This window comes from Pipistrellus hanaki (assembly GCF_964339955.1).
Source record: "Pipistrellus hanaki genome assembly, chromosome: 18".
In the NCBI taxonomy this organism is placed as follows: Eukaryota; Metazoa; Chordata; class Mammalia; order Chiroptera; family Vespertilionidae; genus Pipistrellus; species Pipistrellus hanaki.
The window spans coordinates 37,897,474-37,923,762 of NC_140520.1; the positions used below are offsets into that span (position 1 = coordinate 37,897,474).

General features: G+C 60.6%; 1 protein-coding gene across 2 annotated transcripts in view; it reads right to left on the reverse strand.

Moving 5' to 3' along the window:
- Positions 1–16,876: 16,876 nt before the first annotated feature.
- The window catches only part of UCK2 (uridine-cytidine kinase 2), a 67,614-nt gene continuing 58,201 nt past the window's right edge, over positions 16,877–26,289 (reverse strand). For both annotated transcript variants that reach the window (XM_084867158.1, XM_084867157.1), the window contains exons 3-7: positions 25,791–25,887; positions 25,146–25,288; positions 20,238–20,335; positions 18,032–18,080; positions 16,877–17,298 (exon numbers count right to left, since the gene is read on the reverse strand). In XM_084867158.1, the coding sequence (XP_084723284.1) occupies positions 17,159–17,298; positions 18,032–18,080; positions 20,238–20,335; positions 25,146–25,194 (336 nt within the window). In that variant the 5' untranslated portion in view covers positions 25,195–25,288; positions 25,791–25,887 and the 3' untranslated portion in view covers positions 16,877–17,158. The remainder of the gene's footprint in view (positions 17,299–18,031; positions 18,081–20,237; positions 20,336–25,145; positions 25,289–25,790; positions 25,888–26,289) is intronic.

Sequence of the window (26,289 nt, forward strand, 5' to 3'; positions counted from 1 at the left end):
ATACTTCTGGGTGGCTTTCTTGTTTGTTTGTTTGTTTCTCCTTTCTTATTTCCACATTTTGTTCTCTACTCTTCCTGGTCTTTCTTTGCTTCACTTTTAAAACTTTCCTTTTCTTACTTCACTTTTATTAATTCCTCTTTCTCATTTCCGTTTATTATATTTCCTTGCTTCCCTTTTTTCTGTTTTGATTTTGGGTTGTGTGTTTTTGTTGTTGTTGTTTTTTGCTTCCCTTTTCTTTTCAAATATGTTTTTATAGGTTTTAGAGAAAGAGGAAGGGAGAGGGAGATAGAGAGAGAGAAACATTAATGTGAGCAAGACTTCAACCGACTGCCTCCTGCACATCCTCTGAGGAGGGAGCCTCTCCTGGGGCTTCTCCTTTTAGGGGGACACACGGTGAATCCTAGTGCACATGCCCTCAGAAAGGAGCACAGAGCTTATCTCCTGGACACCGACGGGGGTTCTCTCCTGCAGGCTCTGGGGACAGAGACCCAGAACTACAGAGAGCCACTGCCGTTAGCGCTAAAAGGACCGTGGCGGTCTCTGAGTCACCCGGCCATGTACGTACTGAGGCCTCTGTGGCCCCGGTGTGAAGGGACGCCCCACAGCCCAGCCCGTTAGCGAGAGCGCTGGTTCCCATGCAAGACCCGACCCCTGTACTGCCTTCCGCCCCGTGTCTCCGGCTCCGGGGAGGGAGGCCACGCGGCATCGGCAGGGCAGCCCGGTCCCTGCCCCCTCCTCCCCTGGAGGACGTGTGCTCACCTGTAAAGGTTCGCACGCCTGCTCGCCCACCCTCTCCTAGGTACCACCGCGCACAGAAAGCCCAGGAGGTCAGGGAGAAAGAGTCGGTGGGGAAGGGAGACAGAGAACAGGGCTTCCGGCAGGTTCTGAAGACCCGCTGGCCCCCAGCTCTCCGGGGGGGGGGGGGGGGGAGGGGGGGAGGGCTGGTACCAGGGGCCCAGAGACAGCCTCCGCACCTGCTCCCGGCTCCAGCGGGGTAGGGGGGCGGGGGGAGCCCAGCCTGAAGCTGAGCTTCGAGCAGATGGCAGCAGCGCCCTGCTCCCTGCAGAGGCTCCGCCCGGGTGATTACCGCGATGGGGGAGGGCCGCCTCGCTGCGGAGGATAAGGAGCCGGGATAAATAAGCCAGCCCTGCCGGGAGGCCAGGAAACCATGAAATATTCATGTGAGCGGCTGCTGGTCCCAGAGAGCCTACTAAGGGCGGGCTCCTTACATACAGGCGTTTGAATTTTAAAAAATGTTTTTCATTGATTTCAGAGAGGAAAGGAGGCGGAGAGAGATAGAAACATCGGTGATGAAAGAGAGCCATCAGCTGGCTGCCTCCTGCACACCCCCTACCAGGGATGGAGCCCGCAACCCGGGCCTGTGCCCTGGCCGGGAATGGAACCTCGACCACTTGGTTCCGGGCCACAGCTCAACCACTGAGCCACACTGGCCAGGCTGGGTGGGGTTTGATTCATTTGCTTCTCTCCCAATGTCCTCAGGACCTGAAGGGCCATAAGGACTCTGGATAAATATAAAATGTGCTTGAGATCTAGGCAGAAAGACATAATGAGCGCAGGGAAGAAAGAAGAGAAAGGGGGTTTTTTGTCTGTTAGAACAGGGCCCCCAGGTAAGCTCCGAGGGTGCCTCAGGGCACTGGGGCCTGGGAGGGCGGCCACCAATGGCCAGGGCTTCCTTCCTTTTATTTTTTTTTTAATATATTTTATTGAAGTTTTAAAATATATTTTATTTATTTTTTTAAATATATTTTATTGATTTTTTACAGAGAGGAAGGGAGAGAGATAGAGAGCTAGAAACGCCGATGAGAGAGAAACATCAACCAGCTGCCTCTTGCACACCCCCTACCGGGGATGTGCCCGCAACCAACGCACATGCCCCTGACCGGAATTGAACCTGGGACCCTTCAGTCCGCAGACCGACGCTCTACCACTGAGCCAAACCGGTTTCGGCGATTTTTTTTTTTACAGAGAGGAAAGGAGAGGGATAGAGAGCTAGAAACATTGACCAGCTGCCTCTAGCACACCCCCTAATGGGGATGTGCCTGCAACCAATGTACATGCCCTTGACCAGATCGAATCTGGGGCCTTTCAGTCCGCGGGCTGACTCTCTATCCACTGAGCCAAACCGGTTTCGGCTAGGGCTTCCTTCCTGAGCTCAAAACCAGGTGGATGAGAGAGACCACTCGAGCCAGAGGTCTGCCTCCTAGTTGATGAGGAGGCCCCACGGCTCACCTCACGTTGTCCCACCCGGGGCTCCAGGGTATCAGTCCCTCCCAGCGCAGCCTCCTCCCTGAAACGCCGGGCCGGGCAGGGCAAGTCCGCACTCACACCGGGGCCGCCGGGCCGGGGGGATCGGGGCCGCTCCCGGGCCGCCCCGGAGGCCTCCTGCGCGGGCACAGCGGAGCTGAGTCCCACCCGCGGTCCCTCCGCTCGGAGGCTGTGCTGTGGAGGGGCCCGGACAGAGGCCACATGAGGCGAAGCCCAGCGAAGGCTTTGCCGCTCCTGGAAGATGACGAGGGGCCAAGATGGAAACGCGAAGACTGTGAGAGGCAGTTTCCCTGGTGAACCTGTCCACCTGCTCACGGCCCCGCGGCCAGTCCAGCTGGGATCCTCCCTGGGCCGGCGCAGGCTTCAGTGGGAGGAGCCGACGGCCGGCCCGTAGACAGAATGGAACAGGCAATCCAGGCACCGGAAGACTGAGAGCGTGAAATGGGGTCACGTGACGGAGAGGGACTGCAGAGCCACCTGACCCTGAATGGAGGAAGCTCTCCGGAGGCGCCACCGCGCGGGCTGTGAACAGGGAGAGGGTGGCTCCGAGCCGTCGGGGAGAACACGCCGTGGCGGGGGAGGCGGTGTGCCGGAGGGGGAGCTTGGACAGAGCTCGGCGGGTCCGATGATAAGAGGTCTCACAGCTCACGCTGAGGAGGTGACTTCAAGCCCATCGAAATGGCCAGTCATCGGAGATGGTACACAGCAGAGGGAGCGGATCTGCCTGCTGCTTTGGGCGACCCTGACCCCTGTGTGGAGCTTGGCCTGGAGGAGAGGAGGCAGGCACATTAAAATATTACGAATGGGATTTGGTCCATTAAAATGGCATCTCCAGGGATGAAGCCACGTTTATCCCATAAACAGAGGACTGGCTGACGTGAAGAGATCTATGACTATATCACATCCCAGGTTACATGTGACAATGGTGTGCAATCATCTCAATAGGAGTGTGCAAGGGCATTCATAGCATCTGCATGGATTCCAAATAAACACTTACCATGTGAGACAAGCTGGGCTGCTTCCCAACACGATAAAGGGATTCTCTCTCAGCTGGCACCACTTCTGTGTGTAAAACACGAGATGCCCAAAGCAAAGAGGCTCACCTTCTCCACTGCGGCTTGTCGCCTTGTCCTTGAGTTCAGGTCACTTCATAAGAAGCCTCCACCTGGAAAGAAGAGAAGTGTCATTGTCGACAGAGTCTGACTTCTTTCCTGCCGAGAACCCAACCATGCGTAGTGCTGCTCGGCCCACCTCACCACCCCTGCGCCGGGCGACGCCTCCTCCTCACCTGACCCTCCCGGCTCTGACGCAGGAAGCTGAGCGATGGACGTAACTTGGTGATGACAAGACGTGTGTTCCTACAGCTGTGCCAGAGCGGCCAGCACAGCCTCTCCGGGTCCCGGAGCTGTGCCGGCTGCGCCTCCAGGACCAGGCGGGAGCTGGAGCGCACCTCGCATGGGCATCTGGGAGCCGCATGCCGGGCCCAGGGAAGCTCGCACCCGGGGCCATGCCAACTGGAAGAGGCCCCAGAGCCACAGCTGCTGGGCAGCAGCAGAGCTGAGGGCTCTGCACCTGAGTGTGAAGCTTGGCCCTTCCGGGAGTGTTTAAACTTTGCCCAGGTAAGTGTGTAACTGATTGAACTGTGCAAACAATATCTTAGTGGTGGGAGGGTGGGTCCAGGGTTTCTCTTGCCACCTCCATGCCGCTGCCACAGTTGCAGACCCAGGAAGGATGCTGCCCCTCCCAGAACCCCCGCTGCTGCTCAGGGGCCGAGGAAAGAGCCCACGCCCTCGAGGTGAGCCTCGCGGCCTGCTGGGCCCTCCACACCCGGGCGGCACCTCCTCGGCCTCCGAGGCTTGAGCTGAATCTGAGCTCTGCGCCTGCAGCTCCAGGTTCCCGCCGGGACCTCAGGACTTGCTCTTCCCGCTTCAAACGACAACATCAGGGTCAAGTCCATCTCCTCCCGTTTTCAAATGAAACCCTCAGCTCAAGCCTCTGAGACCTGCTGCCTGGCCGAGGCAGAGTGGACTGACACCTCCCTTCTCCTCCGACTCCGAATGCCGGTGTGTGGGCAACAGGCTTTCCCCGGCTGCCTGGCAACCCAGACCCGAGGGGCAAGCCCACCAGGCCTCTTCCCAGGGCCGTCGCCGTGAAGCACTCCCGTTCCTTTGGCTGTTTTCTTCCTCCCGGAGGCTGAGCGACACCACCCCCACTGCTAAGCCAGGCGGGCCCTTCTCCCACCTCGCCTCCAGCTGGAGCAGGTGTGACCCTTGGGTGCGCTGGGAGGAGGGGCCCCGAGGGGAGGGGGCCTGAGGAAGCGCAGAGAGGGTGCCAAGCGACACTGTGTATCCACAGGGCGGTGCCCGCGGCCCCCTCTCCGAGCTCCAAGCGTCCGAGCGCGGTCCTGGGGCAGTTCCTCGCCGCAGCCTGAAGCAGCTGTCGCTGTGCAGTGAGGGCCAAGCTATTTGCAGGCTTCCACTCACATCCCAACCGAGCAGCTGGGCGCAGAGGGTGCGGCGTCTCACTGTCCGAGAACCTGAGGAAACCCCCTCACGGAGCCTCCGTGTCCTCAGACCCGGGCGTGCCCAGCGCAGCCTGGAGAGGGCCGGGCAGCACCCTGGACAGCGCCCGGCCCCTCCACCCGGCAGGTTCCAAGGGGTCCCACCGCAGCTGGTCACAGGACAATACAGACAGACTTTAAAAGTAAACGGGGGGCGGGGAGGGGGAGAGGGGGAATAGATACAGAGACAGTAAAGCATCAAACAGACAGTCAAATTACAGCGGGAAGGTTAGGGAGAGGTGGGGAGATAAGAAATCAACCGAAGGACTTATATGCATGCAATGGACGCAAAGCTCTGGGGGTGAGGGCATGTATGGGAGGGGGGGCAATGGTAAGATATGTACATATATAATACCTTAATAAAAAGAAATGAAAAATAAATAAAAATAAAAATAAACGGGGAGTGGGCCTGATTCACATCCCGGTGTGCGTTCCAGACACCAGACCTCTTTACACACGGCTCCCACGCCCCGAGCCGCCTCGTGGTCATGTATGACAAGATGGTTATGAGCAGCAGAGCAGTACATGGTGAGCGCACATCCGAAAACAGGGCATCACGTCTAATCACAAGCCCGCACGCGGCCCGCGGCCCAGGCCCCTCCTGGCCGTCCCGCCTGCCCTGCCTCCGGACGCCCTTCTCCCCCCTCCACGCCCCCCCACCTCGCAGAGTCCCTGCGTGTCAGACCCTGAGCCAGCCCAGCCTCCGGGCTCAGCGTCCAGAGCGAGAGGCGGTGCCACCGCCACCTCCCTGCTCCCCTCCGTCCCTGCAGCCAGCCTCTGCCTCAGGCTGCTCAGACCGACCGCTGTGCCCCTGGTTCTCGCGGGCACGGCGGGGAGGGCGTGGCCACCGTGGGAGGAAGATCACTGAACCTCAGAGCTGTCTCCCAGCGGAGCCACGCCACCCTGGGCGTCGGCTCTGTGCCCGCTGCTGCCACCTCCCATGCCGCTTCAGGCAGCACCGCGGCGTGTCCCCAGGTGTCCGTGTCCGGGCCAGGCCTCCGCCTGCAGGCCCAGGGCCGGGCCCAGCACACGCTCCGGCCGGCCCCCAGGGTGTGCCGCAAGCAGGCGGGGAGGAGACAGGGGTCAATTCCACCCCCCTCCCTCCTCCCAACAACTACCAACCGGCTCTGTTCCCGCCGCTCAGAGGCCTCCCCTGGGTGACTCATGGACATGCATTTTGGTGAAACCGTAGCCAGTTGGGTAACACACCTCCTTGCAGTGGTTTCCCTTTTCCTGCCCGGTTTCCCTCTTCCCGCCCACGGCCCTGCACCCCGACACCATGAGCTCATAGTGCTGCCTCAGGCTCCGTTTTCTAGGGACCTCGGTCTGCCGAGATGCCTCCCCCATCAGGGACCAAAAATAACTCCCTCCCAGCCTGCCCGCCCGCTCCTCCGCCCCCACCCCGCGGCTTCACTCGCCGGCTCCCGCTCCAGCTCCCGTGGAGGGTGGGTGTCTCTGAGTTGCTCCCAGGAGCCTGACCCCCTTTCCCTGAGGGAGAGAGGCTGAGGGAGCGCAGGCAGCCTCAGGCCAGAGGAGCTGGAATTCAGTCCCTGCTTTTCGGATGGCAAAGCTGACCTGCACTCGCTCCCTCTGTGTGGGCCTCTCCCAGCCTGGCCCCCAGCTCCTGCTGGCTCTCCCCACCCTTCCTGCTCTCCACCAAGCTCCTCCTGAGGCCCTGCTCACCCAGCCCGTCTCCAGGGTCACATGAGGTTTAACATAAAGTTCCTGCCTCAGTGAGGGACTCTCCGGGCCACTCAGCTCCGCCCCTGCTGGGGGCTTGAAGCCCGGCACCCAGGAGAGTGAATGGGACTACAGCCCCCTCCCCCCCTTCCCGGGGGGGGGGGCCACAGGCCAAGACCCCCGGGGAGGACTGGGACTGCGGAAGCACCAAGCCCTGTGTATGCCATGCCTTTGCCTACACATGCGCACGATGGGGACGTGTGATCCATCCACTGGGACCATGGAGACCGACAATCACTATGGGACAGCACAGCTGGAGCCCCGGACTGCCTGTGGCTCTCAGCCCCACGGGGCTGCGCCTTCTCTGGGGCACTCTGAGATGACACGGGCCCGGGTGACGCCAGGCCGGTGACGTCAGGCTGCTGCTGACCTGGCAAAGGTGACAAGCACTTCCCGGCTTCTCCTGGCACAGGGAGCTGCCAGCCTGGTGCTCCGGCGCTCTGGGGCCGCTGTGACATCACCTGAGGCTCCTTTGGTGCCTGTGGGCGGGGCGTCTGGAGGGGGAGGTGCGGCCCGGGGAGGAGCAGGTCGCCATGGGCCTGAGTGGGAGGCAGGAGGTTGCACCCGCTGCTCCTGCGGAAACTCACCTCGTGTCCCTTGTAGTTCCGGGTCCTCCCTGTGGTATTCCCACTGCGGTGGCCTGGGTGGCTGACCACGGGACGTGGAGCTGTGGAAAAGGGGGGCTATGACACAGGAAGTCATAGTCCACTCACGCATGCACACACAAAGAATGGAAATCTCACATCAACCAAAGTTTTCGAACCAGTGTTTGTGATCAAACTGATAAACCGACTCTGGTGGCCGAGGGACCCCGGCCGTCACCGGGGTGTCCCCTGCGTGCCGTCCTCTCCCCTCCCTGGGCGGTGGCAGCTCCAAAGCCTCCGGTCACCGGGGGAGGAGGGGGTCTCCCTCCCTCAGGCGAGAGGGGAAGGCCCCCGAGAAGTGAGGGCCTGAGGCGGCAGCTCCTGCTGAGCCCGGCTTCTCTGACGACGCGTCACCGGAGGGTCTGCTGTCCTCTCGGCTCCCCTTCCCCCGAGGCAGCCGGATACACACGTCCACCGGGCCTGGGCCCCCTCGAAGGGACCACGTCAGTCAGCTCCATCGGTGCCCGCCCTGGGCCGGAAGGACTGTGAGGGGACGCACACCAATTGTTTCATGCCCGTACGTGCTCAGCACTTCGGGATTTTCAAAGCATTTTAACGTCATGACTTTGCTTAAAGGGGACACTATATGGTGGTGGGACCGGCATTGTGACCCCTACATGAGGAGACGGACAGAGAACAGCTCATTAGGGTCACAGGGTCCATCACCGGCAAAGCTGGGCCAGGAGGCCTCTAGGAGGGCCTGAGGAAGTGCTGCGACGTGCACATGTGACACAGGCGTGTGGCCAGGGGGCGCGGCTGGGGTGGCGCCCAGGGACTGCGGGCCTCCTCCCGGACTGGCCACCTGAGCTCTCCAGGGCGGACGTCAGCGTGCCCCTTCCTGAGCCCCAGCCAGGAGCCTGCATCGTCGTCCTGTGTGTGCACCACTCTGCCTGCACACACTGGTGCCCCCAGCCATCCATGAGGTCCCCGCGGGCGGGAGGCTGGCAGGGCCTGGCACCCACCCATGCGTTCTGTGTTTCTGAGCGGCCGTCCTCCTGCTGCTGGGGAGGGTCAGCACGACCTGGCTGTGCTGTGGCTCCCTCCCGCCACCTAGTGGCCAGTGCTAAGAAACACAGCCCACAGCGGAGCAGATTCCCAGGCAGCACGGCCACACCTGGGCGCAGGCCACGCTTCTGGTCAGGAGCAGCTCAGATGCCACGTCCCTTTAAACAGCCGTGTGCACCTCGTGTTAGCACAGCGCCTGGCTCCAAAGCAAAGCAAACCAGGAAGCGAGCAGCTATGCAGCACCGATTACGTGGACAAGGACCAGGCTGAGCACCGAAGGAACAGGAAACATGTCACAGTTCCCGCCAAGGTGGTCTGGAGCCACAGCGCTCCCAGCAGGCGCCCCAGCACACCTCACAGACTTGGAGCAGCAGAACAAGTCCCATTGACCCTGTTGACAAAGCAGAACTTTTCTGAAGAAAAAAGTTTGAGAAAACCAATGGGATACATTTTTTCCCACTAGCATGTCTCAGATAACCAGGAAGCCTGTTGCTACAAAGTACTCAAAAATTCTAGATAAAATATGCAAAAAAAAAAAGTTCCGTTTAATGCATAATTGAGTATATAGAAAAATAAATTTTACAGGAACCAAGAAGAGGAAATAAAACTTAAGATAAGACATTTAGAAATCAACATGATTTGTAATGTGATCAAATAGTGGGGTTTTAGCCGAAACCGGTTTGGCTCAGTGGTAGAGCGTCGGCTAAATTACCATTCAAAAGGGAAGGTGAAATAAAGACATTTTCCACAAGGACCGCGCCACTAACCCCTGTGAAGGAATCAGGGAAGGGTGCTTGAGAGGAAGAGAACTGAATCCAGAGGGAAGTGGAATAGTGGACAAGGAACCGTGAAAGTCCAGATGAAGCTATGCAAACACAGCACAAATGACTATTTTTAAAACAATAGTTATAATTAGCTTATAAAACATAAAAGCTGGGTGGAACTATTGGTAAAATATGTAGCAACTCTAGCAGGTAAGGTGGACAGCGTGGTGCGTTAAAGCTTTCTAAAGCTCTTACCTTGCCTGGGAGGAGACTAGAGATTTTTGGCCTGTGTGCACATTAACTTGAGAAGATAGTCACTACAGGAAAGCATAATATGTCATTTCCAAACTGTAGAGACGATAAAAGTTAACAGAAATCTCGAAAGCGTTGGGGTAAACATGGGAGGTTTGTGCAGAATTCTGAGCTCACAACTAAGTAAAATGGCAGAAAATTGGCAGTTAACTCTAATTGATGTCCAATGATAAATTCAGTTTGGGCCCAAGCACGGAGGGTCTGGGGTTCGATTCCCCAATCAAGGGCTGTGGTTTTGATTCCGGCCCCAACCCGGACTGGGTGAGTGCAGGAAGCAACAGATCTCAATCTCTCTCTCTCTCTCTCTGTCTCTCTCCCTCCCTCCCCCCCCTCCTTTTCTCCCTCCCTCCTTTTCTCTCTCCCTCTACTCTCTTTAAAAATCAATGGGAAAGCCGAGACCGGTTTGGCTCAATAGATAGAGTGTCGGCTTGGGGGCTGCAGGGTCCCAGGTTCGATTCTGGTCAAGGGCATGTACCTTGGTTGCGGGCATATCCCCAGTAGGGGTGTGCAAGAGGCAGCTGATCGATGACTCTCTCTCATCGATGTTTCTAACTCTCTATCTCTCTCCTTTCCTCTCTGTACAAAATCAATAAAATATATTTAAAAAAAAAAAAAAAACGACAAAAGTTATTAAAAAAAAATCAATGGGAAAAATATCTTCAGGTAACAGCATCAAAGAGTGTGAACTGCATAGGAAGAAAGTTTAGGCGGGAGAACCTGAGACCGTCTGCTCAGCGTTTCTGGGAGAAGCTGCTCAGGTCTGAATGGAAAACCCCGGCCCCGGGCTCCCTCCCACCTGCCTGTGCGTCAGACTCAGTTCGTCAGACTCAGTTCGCTGTGACAGATTCTCTCCCGAGGCCTACAGACTCAGAACTTTCAGGCCCGGGTCGGGGATCGTCCACAAGCCCCAGCGGCCTGGCTGGCCAGCTCGGAGGTCGGCTCCTAGAGATGGGGGTCGGCTCCTATGGGCCTGAGTGAAGGCTTTAATACAGACGTCCCAGGAAAACAAAAGGCAAAGCAGAAAGGAGATCACATCACAGTTAGACTTCCGAGGACAGCTCTCCTAGGAGCCCTGGTCACCAAGTAAATGCCATCAGCCCCGCCCAACCCTCCTGCTGAGACCCAAACCCACCACTAGGAGGCAGACAAGCACCACAACCTCAGCCCTAGTCCACCACCTGCAGTTTGGGGGTGACTGCATTCCTGGCATCCTTCCCAGGACTGATTTAAGGATCAGAGGAGGCAACGTGAAAGTTTACTGGTGACTGGAAAAGTCCAACGTGAACACTGCAGAGAACCTTGCAATTTCAGGAACTGAGAAGAGGAATCTTGAAATATCTGAGCAAATTGCCTCGCACGAGAGTCCCAGGCTTCGCAGCACGCACTGCCCAGACCCCAGCCACCTTCATCCTGGCCCTGAACGTAGGACCACTGACCCGGTCCAAACAGCCCTGAGTGAAGGCGAATGCGCGAAAATGAGTGCGTTCCCACCTCCATTCACTAATGGAGACTACGTGCCTGGGGTTAGTCTTATTTGATGTCATTTTAGTTCACAGCTTCTAGACACACACACACACACACACACACACACACACGTGTGTGCACGCACGCAAATGGACAGGCAATAGCCCAAGACTTAGCAGGTGTTTTTAACTATCTTTACTTATTTTAATCCTCACCCGAGGATATTTTTTTTCTCCACTGAATTTTTTTAAATATATTTTATTGATTTTTTACAGAGAGGAAGAGAGTGATAGAGAGCTAGAAACATCAATGAGAATCACTGATCAGCTGCCTCTTGCACACCCCCTACTGAGGATGTGCCCGCAACCAAGGTACATGCCCTTGCCCGGAATCAAACCCGGAACTTTTCATTCCGCAGGCCGACACTCTATCCACTGAGCCACACCGGTTTCGGCTCCACTGAATTTTTTAGAGGAAGGAAGGGAGGGAGGGGGAGAGAGAGATGTTGATTCGAGAGACACAGCAATTAGGTGCTTCCCCCACGAACCCCAACCAGGGCCAGAGATTGAACCTGCAACCCAGGTACAGCCCTTGACGGGGAATCAAAAACTGGCAAGGGCTTAATTTCTAATTTTTTAATTAATATTTTTTTCAGTTAGAATTTACATCCAGTATTATTTTGGGTTAGTTTCCGATGTACATAGTATTAGTCTATACTTTACCGAGTGCTCCCCGATGTTTCCAGTCCCCAGCAGGCGGGTTAACGTCTTCATGGGTTTCAGGAAATGATCACACTGCTTTAAATGGAAGTTAAATGCCCTCCGCACCAGATGACAGAAGCCCATCTCCCAGGCCCATCCAGGCTCTGCCTCCTGACTCCAGAGCCTTGGCACTGAGGCTGGCGCAGAGGATGTGCTGACAGGGTGGGAAGAGCACAAACTTGCCCAAGGGCCTCACTGGCCTTTGTCCCCCAATACCAAGGAGCAGAACTGACCTCTGAGCAATGAACTGAGTCCCAAGCAAAGCCCCCAACAGGAGGTGATCCAGGACAGAGGTGGTCCAGGACAGAGATGGTCCAGGACAGAGGTGATCCAGGACAGAGATGGTCCAGGACAGGGATGGTCCAGGGCAGGGATGGTCCAGGGCGGAGGTGGTCAGAGGGCGGAGGTGGTCAGAGGGCGGAGGTGGTCCAGGGCGGAGGTGGTCAGAGGGCAGAGGTGGTCAGAGGGCAGAGGTGGTCAGAGGGCGGAGGTGGTCCAAGGCGGAGGTGGTCAGAGGGCGGAGGTGGTCCAAGGCAGAGGTGGTCAGAGGGCGGAGGTGGTCAGAGGGCAGAGGTGGTCAGAGGGCGGAGGTGGTCCAAGGCGGAGGTGGTCAGAGGACGGAGGTGGTCAGAGGGCGGAGGTGGTCAGAGGGCGGAGGTGGTCCAAGGCAGAGGTGGTCAGAGGGCAGAGGTGGTCAGAGGGCAGAGGTGGTCAGAGGGCGGAGGTGGTCCAGGGCGGAGGTGGTCAGCGGGCAGAGGTGGTCAGAGGGCAGAGGTGGTCCAGGGCGGAGGTGGTCAGAGGGCGGAGGTGGTCCAGGGCGAAGGTGGTCAGAGGGCGGAGGTGGTCCAGGGCGAAGGTGGTCAGAGGGCGGAGGTGGTCCAGGGCGGAGGTGGTCCAGGGTGGAGGTGGTCAGAGGGCAGAGGTGGTCCAGGACAGAGATGGTCCAGGGTGGAGGTGGTCAGAGGGCAGAGGTGGTCAGAGGGCAGAGGTGGTCCAGGGTGGAGGTGGTCAGAGGGCAGAGGTGGTCAGAGGGCAGAGGTGGTCCAGGACAGAGATGGTCCAGGGCGGAGGTGGTCAGAGGGCGGAGGTGGTTAGAGGGCAGAGGTGGTCAGAGGGCAGAGGTGGTCCAGGACAGGGATGGTCCAGGACAGGGATGGTCCAGGGCAGAGGAGAGCAATGCAGTCAGGATCAGTTAAACCAGCCATACACCCACCACCTGTGACACCACGCTGGTGCCCTGTCAGGCTGCTGCCGACTCTTAGACTCCGCAGCAGCCCTGAGGGTGGGCCTCTCGGAGGAGACTCCTTGGGCTCTGCCGGGTCCTCGATGGTTCGCAGTCAGGGAACAAGTGGCTGTTAGAGCAGACACTGTACCTTGAGGGTCACTGGTGCCTGGACAGGGTGTGCAGGGTGAGGGGGAGCTGAGAGCAGCAGGGAGGTGGGGGGAGGGGAGGCGGGGCAGGTTGCTACTCAGAACACAAAGCCCGTTATTTTAAAACCCGGGTGGTGAGTGACGGAGGCCTTGTGGCCGCTGGTGGCCTGGCCTCAGAGCTGTCAGATGCACTCCTTCCGGGCGGCCACACGTGGCACTCAGGGGGACAGTCCCACGGCCATGTGGACACTCTAACTTGGAAAGCTCTTTGGGTTTTGGGGGTGGTGGAGCTGAGGAAGGGCTGGGACTGGCCCAGGGAAGGCAGTGACAGGAACCGGCGGGAGCTGAGCCAGAGGCCCAGGGAACAGAAGCTTCCGGAAACCGCAGCCGCTTTCAGGGGCAGAGAAATGCCCAGGTGGCCCGCAAATCACCGGGGTCCAGGCCGGGACTGAGGCTGAGCCATAGTGTGCGTACCGTGTCCACCCCACAGAGGCGAGGCGCTGCCCTCCCACTGCCTCCGCCTCCCATGCCTCAACCCCACCCACCCATGGCCCCCCACCCTCCTATCACCCCGACCTCCCATGGCCCCGACCTCCCCTGGCCCCCCACCCTCCCATCACCCCCCACCCTCCCATGGCCCCTCACCCCCACCCACCCATGGCCCCGACCTCCCACTGCCCCCCACCCTCCCATCACCCCCCACCCTCCCATGGCCCCTCACCCCCACCCACCCATGGCCCCGACCTCCCACTGCCCCCCACCCTCCCATCACCCCCCACCCTCCCATTGCCCCAACCTCCCATCACCCCAATCTCCCATGGTCCCCCACCCTCCCATCGCCCCGACCTCCCATGGCCCCCCACCCTCCCAATGTCCTCCACCCCCCCATCGCCCCGACCTCTCAATGCCCCCCACCCTCCCATCGCCCCGACCTCCCATCACCCCAATCTCCCATGGTCCCCCACCTTTCCATCGCCCCGACCTCCCACTGCCCCCCACCCTCCCATCGCCCCGACCTCACATGGCCCCCCACCCTCCCATCGCCCCGACCTCCCAAGCACACAGGAAGGCACAGGCGGCTTTCTGTTCAGTCTTTATTTACAGCCAAGTACAGAGCATGTGGCCATTCCTGTGACTGCGAACAATCGAGACCCGGTTAGCAGGCGGAGGGAGAGCAGGCGTCTCAAAGGAAAAGGCCCAAGTCCCTGCCCAGGGGGCTCCGCACCGAAGAGCAGCGAGGAGGCTGCGCCACCCGCCACCTGCAAGGGAGGCAGGGCGGTGAGATCCAAGGGCTCTGAGCTCCACTCAGCCCAGCGATGCCCTCCCGTGGCCACCCCACCCTGAGGACGGGGTGAAGGGCAGCACTCGGGTGACCTCCACCAGCTGGGCTCCAGCCCCCCCCCCCCCCCTGCCTGCAGCCTGACCCAGTGGCCCGAGACTGCTGACCCACTGGCACCAGACAAGTGTGCAGCTGAGCCCAGGAGGCAGGAAGCCAGTGGCCAGGCAGCGGAGCGGAGGGGAGCGGAGGAGCACTGCAGGGACCTGTCCTAAAGGGGGCGCTGGAGAGCCTCCGTCCCTGCCCTCGGCCTCCCTGAGCTCCCGTGGCCTCCACTCCCAGAAGGACCCCGAGGCAGCACCTGCGCTTCCTCACACCGCCCCACCTCGGCCCCCATGGACCGGGCTGCCCAGGGGAGAGGCCGCGGCAGCTCCGTGGGCCTGAGGAGTGCGGGCCAGGCATTCCCGCGGGCGGCCGGGGCTTCACGCCCGCTTCCCGCTCCCCGGTCTGCGGACAGTGGTGCTTCCCGCTCCCCGGTCTGCGGACAGTGGTGTTTCCCGCTCCCCGGTCTGCGGACAGTGGTGCTTCCCGCTCCCCGGTCTGCGGACAGTGGTGCTTCCCGCTCCCCGGTCTGCGGACAGTGGTGCTTCCCGCTCCCCGGTCTGCGGACAGTGGTGCTTCCCGCTCCCCGGTCTGCGGACAGTGGTGCTTCCCGCTCCCCGGTCTGCGGACAGTGGTGCTTCCCGCTCCCCGGTCTGCGGACAGTGGTGCTTCCCGCTCCCCGGTCTGCGGACAGTGGTGCTTCCCGCTCCCCGGTCTGCGGACAGTGGTGCTTCCCGCTCCCCGGTCTGCGGACAGTGGTGCTTCCCGCTCCCCGGTCTGCGGACAGCAGTGGGAGGACGCAGAGGGAGAAGCAGGCACCGTGGCTCTGAGGCCCGGGTCCCGTGGGCGTGACCGGCACCGCCCACTGCCCCCGCTGCCAGCCCCGGGGCAGGAACCAGGGATGTGGCCGTGGCCTCAGGGCTCTCCGGGCGATCAGAGCCCCGCGGCTCTCGGACGCCCGTCCAGGACTCGTCCTCCGGGAGCTCAAGTGCAGCCTCAGCGGCTAAACGAGGGGTGCAGGGCTTCCTTCCCTGGCCCCGGGCACGGGCCCCCGGAACCCGGCCGTCCTCAGCACCCCCGGGAGCCGCTGGGGACTGGAGGCGGTGTGACCGGGAGGCAGGGCGGCCTTCTGTTGCTTCCCCGCCTGGACCGGGCGCTCGGCCACCGCGACTCAGCCCCCACCACGGTGGACGAGGCGGCGGCTGCTAGTCAGGGCAGAGATGAGCAGGCCGCCTTCCGAGGCGGGACCACAGCCAAGGCACTAAATGGTTTGGCACCTGGAGCTTCAAGTACAGGTGAGGGTGCCACCCGCTGACGGACAGGCCGGGCTCCGGCGGGGGCAGGCCTCCGGGACACACGGGCACACCTGACCCAGCCTGCCCTCCACCCCGCACCTCGGAGCCGTGCGAGGCAGGACGGGAAGGGGGTGAACACTGATTCTGAAACCCCAGCACCTCGGCCCGGAGCCTCGGAGCCCGGGCCCCACCAGGTGGCCTCGGGGCCAGGAGCACCCTCCGGGCCTGACATGTCTCCCCACGGGCTCAGGGCAGCAAAGCTCTGCTGGGGGTTAGGTTTGAAACAGCAAAAACGGTCAGAGTCAAATCGCATACAGAAAAGAGGGCTCAACATGAACGGTGCTCGAGGGGCACGTGGCAGGGGTACCCGAATGGCTCCAATGGGGGTGAGGGGGGCAAAACACCCCACCAGGGCAGCCACGGTGGAGGGCAAGCTGAGGGTGTGCGACCGAGAAAGGGGGGCTGTCTCTCTGGCAGCGACAGGCTGGGGCACAGACTCTAACCAGACCTCCCCTTGTTCCCCCGCTTCCCGACCCCCTCCAGCCAGACTCCAAGAACCTGCTTCTTCCAAAGCCCCTCATTTCACCAAGAGGAAGCCCCCGGGGAAGATGGCATTCTCCACCCCAAGCCTCTCATCCCAGGACCCCAGCTCAGTCCTAAACACCGTTTCCCATCTCCCCGCACGCCCGGCGTGGCCGCCCTCAAAAGGCGGCCCCTCTGTGATGCCGCCGGCGATGTCGCTGCTGAAGGTGCGTGCCACCCCATCTCCCTGCAAACCCCACATCTCCGGGACAAAGCCGCCGGGCCCTGCCGGCCGGCCTTCTGCTAGAAGTCTCTGAGCACCTGACTGTAGGGGACCGCGGTGCGCCCCTGGGAAAAGCCGGGAGCCTGGTCCCTGCCGGGGACGAGGAACAGGCAGCCCTGGCTTTGGAAACCGAGTCGCGGGGAGTGAGGGAGTCGCCACGCCGCCCCCCGAGCAGCCAGGGGTGGGCGTAGGGTGGGCCGCTGGGATGACGCAAAGACGCGCTCTCTCCAGAGGGCCCCTTCCCTGAGTTTGATTTTTCGGGCGAGGTCTTGCCTAATTCCAACTCAAAAGAAAAAAAAAAAAAAGTCTCTCATCGACACATCAATAAGCTGCAGCTCCAAGCAGTGCGCTGGGCCGGCCTCGGTGTGGGCCACGAACCCCCCCGCCCCCCGTTCCCACCTCCCGAGTGCCAGCCGCCCGCCTGACGCCGGGGCCACCTGGCCTCAGGGCCCTCCTGCAAGACACTGAGCAGCAGACAGCTTTACAGCATGTTGTACGTTTACACAAAAATAGATCCTTTTATGTACGTGTGTGTATTTGTAACCGGTACAGGTTGGCATGATTAGGCGTCACCAGTAGTAAGTAGTTGGCACAGTTCGTCGTGTAAGCTCAGGGTCAAGTTCCATTTCAAGATCAAAGGCGTTTCTTTCCCGTGTTGTTTCTTAAATAAGCAGAGTCCTAGGAAACCGTGTGTGCAGACGGCCACGCCCCGCCCCTGCCGCCGTCCGTCCGTCCATCCGTCCGTCCGGGAGCGGGGCGGGTCCAGGCGCGGGTCAGTGCGGCCGGCTGCTGGACTCGGAGGCCTGCCTCTTGCGTGCGGGCGTGTAGCCGTTGAGATAGCCGTTGGTCTGCCGCTTGGACAGCCCTCCGTTGAGAATGTCCTGGATGTGCTGCACGATGAGGTTGATGGCCACTGGGGGGCAGAGACGGGCAGCTGTTAGGGATGTGCCCAGGGAGGAGGGAACAGCCCCCCCGGCCCCGGGCCGGACTGATGTGACCCCGGAGGGTCCCACTGGAATGAGGGCCGTGCCCAGGGCACAGGGCGGCAGGAGAGCCATCAGCCCCACCCTGTCTGCGGGCGTGAGGCCTGGCCTACATGGCGCCACCAGGCTATGGCCGTCCCACCGCCCAGGGACACTCGGGAGGCCTCTCACTCTCTTTTCTTACCATTAGAAACCAACTATGCAAATGATTAACTTCAAACACAAAAGCACCAAGTGCTTTCTGGGATGACACGCAAAGAACACGTCTTCCGGGCGCTGTCCCGGTCATGCCAACTCAGCGACCCAGCTGAGGGACCCAGACAAACCCGGATGGCGGGCCACCTACAGCCGTCACTGTCGTGGGAAAGACAGGCTGAGGACGACAGGAGGCAGACAGCGGGAGTCCCAGCAAAAGAATTAAATGTTTTAAATGGAGAAAATCTGAAATAAATTATAAGAGAAGGAGAAGGCAGGGCTTCTGCACACCCTGACTCCGGCCAGGGAATAACGGTCCACGTGTGTGCCCACATTCACACGTGTGTAACCCAGGGCCGGTGCCCACAGCCGCCGGGCAGGGGGCGCTCCTTTCCGGGGTCCGCCGCCCTGCAGGGCCTCGTTTGGCCAGCATGCCCGCCCCAAAGCACGACACCCCAGGGGACTCACCAAGATTGTCTACACCTCTGGGAATGATCACGTCCGCGTACTTCTTTGTCTGCGAAGAAGATATTCACAATGCGCTCAGAGGGGGTCAGAGAGAAACTGGCCCCAGCCGCCCTGGGGGAACGTGGGGACTGGCACCTTCTCTCCACCTAGCTCAGCTACCCGGCCGGGCTGATTTATTATAATTTAGATAAAGCGGGTAAAAAACATCACTGGGCTGATTTATTATAATTTAGATAAAGTTTTTTACCCGCTTTATCTAAATTATAATAAATCAGCCCGACCGGGTGGGTAGCTCAGTTGTAATCAATCTCTGGTCAGGGCACATATAAGAATCAACCAATGAATGCATAAATAAATGGAACAACAAATCATTCCAGCACCTCCCCTTCCTCTCTCTCTAAAATCAATCCGTTAATCAATCCCAAACAATCAGGTTTTCCTCAAATTCACATTCGAACGTCCCACGTGGTTTCAGTTTACAACCTGCAGGGAGAACGTGGTCTTTGAAACCAAATCTGTAATTGCTTCTTCACCCCCAAGAGAAGTGTGAATGAGTGACACCCCGACTTCAGGGGAGCAGTCCCCCTGGAACTTGGCAGCCAGCGGCCTGAGGTGAACCCAGAAGAGGCCTCTGGATACAGGTCACTGGCCCTGTCACTGCACTTACTTTAAAAATATGTTTTTATTGATTTCAGAGAGGAAGGGAGAGTCAAAAGCATTAATAATGAGAGTCATTGATCAGCTGCCTCCTGCACGCCCCACACTGGGGATGGAGCCCACAACCTGGGCATGTGCCCCAACTGGGAATCAAACCGTGACCTCCTGGTTCATGGGTCAACACTCAACCCCTGAGCCACACTGGCTGGGCTACACTTTTTGTTAAAGGGTACAATTAGCACAAAACCCTTTTTTTATTTAACTTACTGAGATTCTGAGATTTTGTGGCCCGTTTTCCAAAGAACGGTGTCTGGGTGCATAACCCAGGTTTAGGGTGAGACCACATAAACATGAGCATCTCTAGACTGGAACGATGAAAATACAACTCGGCCTGACCCGGGCAGACAATCTGTTCCGAGCTCCAGGCTCACCCAGGAGGGGCCCAATCAGCAGCTACAACCCAGGGGGTTTGTGCCAAATTCTGAGCTCACGACTAAATCAGTCAGCCGGCAGAAAATGGCAGTTAACACTAATTCATGTCCAAGGGTAAATTTAGTTTGCTCTCTGATTACGTGAACAAGAGCAGAAGTCCTCAGACAGAGGGACGGACGGACGGATAGAATTTCACAGCCGCTCGGCCTTCTTCCCAGAAACCTAACCCTGAAAGCCAATCCTCAAGGTTACGCCTGCTGACTCAGAGCCGGCCTAACCCTGATCGGAAACAAAGTCAAGTCCGTCTGACGCAAGACCTGCTCCTAGCGGACCGGGAGGAACAAAGGCAGCGGAGAAGCTTGTCTCTCCAGGAAGCGAGCAGGACCTGGTCCTCACTCTGTGCCTCTCTCATCCTCCCCGCCTCCAACCACCACCCCCAGGCCCCGGCCCCACGGGTACCACCGGACCAGGCCGTGCCCCACCCGCGCCCTCCTCAGAGCTAGGAGCTAGGCCAGGGCTTGGTCCGCCTGGCGGAGACACCCGAGTCCCCTTCCTCACGCAGGGCGCCCGGTCCCTGGTGGCACTCAGTCTCCCAAGAAGCCGAGGAGCCCTCTGCCCTGACCTTCCTGCTCAGAAAGCCTCCTGGCTGCCAGGCTGCCGGGGCCGTGCCAGGGCGGGGACGCCCCCCAGCACGGCTCCCTCCCCGACGGGGCAGGGCTGCAGTGATGGAGGCGGGTCAGAGGGGAAACCCTGCAGTGGTGTGCCCTCCCCCAACCCCCCCCTGCACACATTCCACCCAACAGGGACCTTTCCCAGGGGCCACGGCTGAGGCTGAGGCCGCCCAGGGCTGTGAGGCCCTTCAAGGAAGCACTCACACCAGGAGCCTGGCCATGAGATGCAGGCCTTCCGGCGACCGAGCAGCAGGACCCTGAGGCCCCGACGAGGACCGACCAGAGGCCTGGGGTCAGACTGCAAAGCGCCAGAGGCCGCCCTTCCAGGGGCCTCCAGCGGGCGAGGCTCAGAGTGAGCTGCAGCCGGGCACTGCCTCAGCTCATACCCCGTGCGTCTGATTACACCTTACAACCCCGATTCAAAAACACACCAGAACACAACTCACCGGCAAGCAGAACTCCTCGAAGGCGGGCTTGACGAAGGTGATGTACTGGGACAGGATCTGCTCCAGGTCCCGCCCCCTCTCGCTGATGTCTCTCAGCACTGGAAGAGAAGGGGAGCGGGTGGGAAATGGCACCAGAGCCTCTGGATGGGCCACATGCTGGGGCCTGAGCCGTGACCTGAGCAGGTGAGCAGCGGCTTCAGAAGACAAGTCTCATGTCTACGCCTGCTGCAGTCAAATTTGGTGACGGGCTTGAGGCTCTGAGCCACAGCTGCACGGCTTAGTGGCTAGGAGAGGCTCCCTAACCAGTCCTCCCTAACCAGCCAGACTTGCCTGACTGTCCTCCCAGACCAGTCAAATGTTCAAGCAGCATTTGACCTAATAAACTGCAGAGTGAATAGCCAAAGAGCAGGCCGTCCTGGGAGCTCACAAGAGGAGGAACCCTGGCTTGCAAGGTGGTGGGCTTCCTGGCGAAGGGCACAATGCCCACCTGCCTCCTGCCCCACACATCTGTGTGCCGTCAGCGACCCTCGGCTGCTGTGCCCACTGGTCTCGCCAGGCTCACAGCCCCTCACATCCAGGCCCTGCAGAGGGGAGCAGGCAGGGACCCTCTGGGGTCGGCCTGTCCCATTCAGTCATGACCAGGTTTGCAAACAGACAACAACTTGGTGAGCAATGAGGAAACCACGGTGCAGGGAACAGTGGGTTAACGCTGGGAGGCAGCCCAGACTGACCCAAACTCACCGCGCCCCATTGCCTCCTGGGCAGGGTGATGCCGGGACATTCAAACACCTTTTAACTGACTCCTTTGTCCAAAATGGAGAGGGTCTGCCCGGCGAAGGGACTGAACAGTGGCTCTGCCACAGAGCACGGGCCACCCAAGCCTGTTTCCCCAACTCAGCCCCCCACGCCCCCCGCTCCGGGTCCCCCCACCCCCCGCCCTGCCCTGGCCACGTGGCTCAGTTGTTTGGGGCACAAAGGGTCACAGGGCTGATTCCCAGTCAGGGCATATTCAGGAGGCAACTGATCTGTTTCTCACATGGATGCTTCTCTCTTTCTTCCTCTTCCTTCCTCTCGCTCTAAAGTCAACTGAAAAAATTAAAAACAAGCAAAACAAAAAAACCAGCCTCTCCCTACAGAGGTTACTTTGATTCTTGGTGCACAAGCTGTGAAATCTTTCCTCAACCCCCGAATGGCACCGCTCCATCCGCAAGCACGGGAGCGCCCCCCCCAGCAGCCCTCAGGGCACAGGCTGGGTGTGGGGTGAAGCCGCTGTGAACGGACACAGGGAATGCTTGTGAGCGATTTCTGGAAAGCCACATCTGAACAATCCTGTTTGCACTCACCTACGCACATGGACACACATGATCGGGAGGGCATGGGAGCAGGGGGGGTGTCATGGCTGTGACCTAGGCTGGAGGGGACCAGTGTCCAGGACCACAGTCCAGAGCAGGTACCACTGCTAGCCCGACTTCCTCCAGCTCCTCGAGGTAAGCCCAGGGAATAAGCGGTGGGTTGGCCCTTAACCTCCCTAACCAATCCTCCCCAAACAGTCCTCCCCAACCAATCCTTCCTTACCAATTCTCTCTAACCAGTCCTCCCTAACCAGTCCTCACTAAACAGTCTACCACTCCTCCCTAACCAGTCCTCCCTTACCAGTCCTCTTACCATTCCTCCCTAACTAGTCCTCCCCAACCAATCCTCCCTAACCAGTCTACCGGTCTTCCCTTACCAGTCCTCCCCAACCAATCTTCCCCAACCAGTCTACCAGTCCTCCCTTACCAATCCTCCCTAACCAGTCCTCCCTAACCTGCCAGACTTGCCTGACGACCTGACTGTCCCCCCTGACCAGAGAAGCTGTCCGGGAAATGGCCTGTCCCCCAGGCCTTCCGGCAGGCTCTGCAGGTGGGACTCGGCCAAGACACACAGCAGCGGCCACCAGTCCTCCACGTCCCCAGATGAAGGCCAGCCAGAGAGGAAGCCGGAGCCTCAGGCTATCGGGGCTGGGACAAAGCCAACGCCACCTGGCAGCTTCCTCACAGCCTGGCACAAGCCTGAGCTGTTTCACAAGACGAGCTTTTCACACAGCTGACCGCGTTCCTGGACAGGAGTCCGTCCTCGCCCTGCCCGTGTGCACATGCACACACATGCACACGTGCTCACATCCTCAGCCCAGGCCTGCAGACCTGAACCCCGCACACCTGGCTGCCCTCCTGGCACCCACTGGCGGGGAAACGGGCAGGGAACAGGCGGCCCCCTGCATCTGCTCCAGAGCCCGGAAGTCGCTCCCCCCACCCCAACCCCACCCCCCTTGGCTTCTGCTCTCAGCCGCTCCCGCCTCTGGATCCGCTCCCTTCCTGACGACGTGGCTGTTATGGGGGGACACGCTGAGGGAGCTTCAGGAACCAGCGGGCACCGTGAACTGAGGGCAGTGGCCAGACCAGCCCAGAGCGGAGCCTGCACAGCAGCTGGAGGTGGGGCGGGTGCAGTGCGGGAAGGGACAGCAGGACACACACAGCACATGTATGCACACATACATAACACACACACACACACACACACACACACACACACAAGAAAAGGCTGTGGTTTCCACCCCCGACGCTGGGCCACTGAACGTCTAAAGGCCCGTCCGCCTCACCTCCCCTCTGGGTGCCGCCGGGGCAGTCTCTTTGGACGGGACGGGCGGGCCCTCCCTGTTGGGACGCAGAAAGTCGAGTGCCGAGTCCGGACAAGCTCTTGGTGCAAAGTGGGAACTCAAGGTCTCAAAGCCGGCTCCTGGCCGGCACTGTGACCTGCACAGCTGTGCCAGGCCAGGCCAGGAGGGGGTGGGTCAGGGCAGGACAGTGCACACCCACCCATTCCCGCCGTGGGCCCACCTCAGCCTTCCAAAGCCACCTGCCCCTTCCGCGCAGCCAACGCCGGACGCCACTCAGCGGACCCAGCGGGCCATGATAAATACAACTCGGTGGCTGAGTCACTTCTCCTTCAGCGGCTCTGCCCGGTGGTGTTGGGGGCGGGACCGGCGCCCTCGGAAGACCTCTTTCCGGGATGCATGATGCAGAACAGATGCCCCGCCCACTCAGGAGTGACACACAGGTGAGCCAGGAGCTCACTCAGTCTGCAGGAACGTCCTGTGCTCTGCAGCTGCTCCTGACCGCCCCCTCCCGGGCAGCCCCGCCCCCACAGAGCCCCTGCCAGGCTGCCCTGTGTCCCACGTGCACTGAGTGATCTGAGCAACAGCACGCGGGAAGTCCCGCAGTGCACCAGAAAGGGACTCGCCAGGGGCGGCCCGAGACGGCAGATCCTGCAGAGACCCAGAACCTTCCCTGGGAGACAGCGAAGGTGGGGCCGAGAGCTAAGCCCTCAAAACCCCAGGGGCCGCCTGCCTGCTTCCCCCCAGAATGGCCAGGACAAGCGAGGGACTTCCTGTTCCATCTCCACCGCCCGCTCACTCTCTCGTCTGATCTCACCGCCTCCTGAGGCCAGTCCCCACAGGAGGACGCCTCCCCCTCGGGATAAAGGGGCCTCAGACCCACACACGACACTGACTGTCGGATGCCCGCACTCACATCCCCTGCAGCTCCTCCGAGGTCACAAGCAGCCCAGGAGGACCAGCCATCCGGCGATCGATGGAACATGGGGTCTGAAGAGGTGAAAGCCGTTTGCCTGAGGTCACCCAGCAACCGCAGTAACCGGAAACCAGGGCTCGGGTCCGTCCACACGGTTGTCCCTCCTCCTGCCTCCCGCTGCCTTCCTGTGTGCGAGCTACCGTGGCCCCGCAGCCACCCGGGGGTGGGGTGTGACTTAAGGACAAGCCAGGCCCGGAGGCAGGTGCACGAGGAAGTGTCAGGCTCTGGCGCAGCTCTCACAAAAGGCCACGACTCCCACCTGGCCAGTCTCAACCCTACAACCCAGAGGTCTCCCGATTACCCATAAAGAGATCCACCAGCATCTCAGAACCAGCTGGAGCCCTGCTTTGTCCGTCAGAGCTCTGCTCCCCGCCCCACGCGCCCCAGCCCCCCAGCCCCCAGAGCAGAAGTCACCCGCCGGTGTGTGCACCCCGCTACCACTCGGGGGCAGGACCCTGGCTTGCTCCTCCACACGGGGCCGTGTGCAGCTCTGGCAATCAGACCTCAGAAATGAATCAGCTGCGAATGTCTCAACCGGGCACACTTCCCAGACGCCGAGGGGGAGGCTCTGGCTGGCACTCGGCAGAACCAGCTGCCACTGGCTGCTCGGTGCCGAGGGGCTACCGAGTCATTTCCTGTCTCCACGGGGCCTGAGTCAGCTTGCATTCCCTCCGCCGGCACTGCCCCCGCCGGCCCTCTCCTCTCTCCCCAGCTGCCCCCGCCCCGCCCCCACCGTGACGATGACAGTGACACAGCCCGCCAACAGCCCATGCGTCTTCACGTGTGTGTGTGTGCCTGTGGGTGGCCCCAGGCCACACCACAGCCGAGCCCACCCCTCCTCCACGCAGCCTCCCTTGCTCTCTGCCCGACGCCCCAGAGCTGCCTTTGGGCTCAGTCCCAGACCATAGGCCCCAGGCCACTCGGTAAGGCTCACAGCACGGACAACCGGCTTTGTCTGAAGCCGTTGGACAGTGACTGGGCCGGGAGAGCTTTCCGGAAACCAAGGGGCCAGAGAAGCAGGCTGCGGGGGAGGCACCCCGCGCTGCCCCTGGGGTCCTGCCCAGCTGTCCTACCCTCAGCTCCGCCCCCACCGACAGAGGGGCCGTGGGACCCACAGGAGCTGAGCCGCCGATCAGACGTTTCTCCGGAGAAACCGGGATGCGAACCTCCTCGCTCATGTCCGTGAGCCCACAGCCTTTCCCTGCGGTGACCTGTCCCTTCTCGGTGTCACCCAGCGTCTGGGCGGCAGGCGCCGGGCCGGCAGGAGCCGCGCACGCACCTCTGCGGGAGAGCCGGGTGTCCGCGTCCGTGTCCACGAACAGCTTCATCTGGAACAGGTCGCGCACCTCCTGGGAGTAGAAGGCCAGGATGCCTTCGAAGAGCACCACGTCGGCGGGGTAGACGGTCACCGTCTCCTCCTTCCTGCACGCACAGAGCGGGCGGCTGAGCGGGCGGCCCGAGGTGGAACCCCACGGACCAGAGCCAGAGCCTCGGCGGGAGCCCGGGTCCTCCGCAGACTCAGCAGAGACCCAGCGAGGCCGTGACAGGACAGGCTCCCCTCCCGGCCTGCGCTCTCACTGGGGCAGAAACAGCGCTGTGGGCGGAGAGGAGAGCGGACAGGAGCAGGGGGCTGCAGGGAGGTGCTCGGCCTGCATCCCCGAGGCTTCAGGGGCCTGGCTCTGGGTTTCCTCCAACAACCGCCCCTTCCCCAGGCCTGGGAAGGAAGGAGGGAGGGCCGGAAGACAGCTCCAGCGACTCCTCAGGGACCATCCCCTTCGGTGTCGGTAACGGACATGTCCCAGCTGCTCCCAGAAGCGCCAGTGACACCCGAGCCTGCTCATCAGGGCGCACAGGCTGCTGTCACTGCCCTCCCCGACAGGGGCCGGGGCCCGGTGCAGAGGACACCCAGGCGCCGCTCACTCACCGGGAATGGGAGACGAAGTCGTACACGGGAATCTGCACGGTTTTCCCCTCGGTGATCTCCTTGAGAGTCTTGAAGATGAGTTCATTGTCAAAGGCATCTGAAGGAGACCAGACGGTTAATGTCCTTCATCTCTAAGTGACTTCTCCTGCCCCGGGCGCAGGCAGCCCTACAATCCCGAGAACTGTGTCTCAGCATGGGGCTGGGCTCTGAGAAGGGGTGCTCCCCTGCGTGGCAGCCGGGGCATGTCAGCCCGGTCGGCGCCCCGGGGCCAGGAACGCCCAGGACGGGAGCGGCAGGCATCGGACCACAGCTCCGATCCTTAGTACGCACCCCCACCCCCGCCGAAGGCGCCGCGAGCGAACCTGAACTTCGGGGACGCCAGCCCCAATGAAGTCGAACCCACAGGCTTTGTTTAAAATGGGCCAGAAAAGGTATTCAGGCAGCCACCCCGGACCCCCACCTTCCTCCTGCCAATCAGGGAGCTTACCCCCCAGGCGTG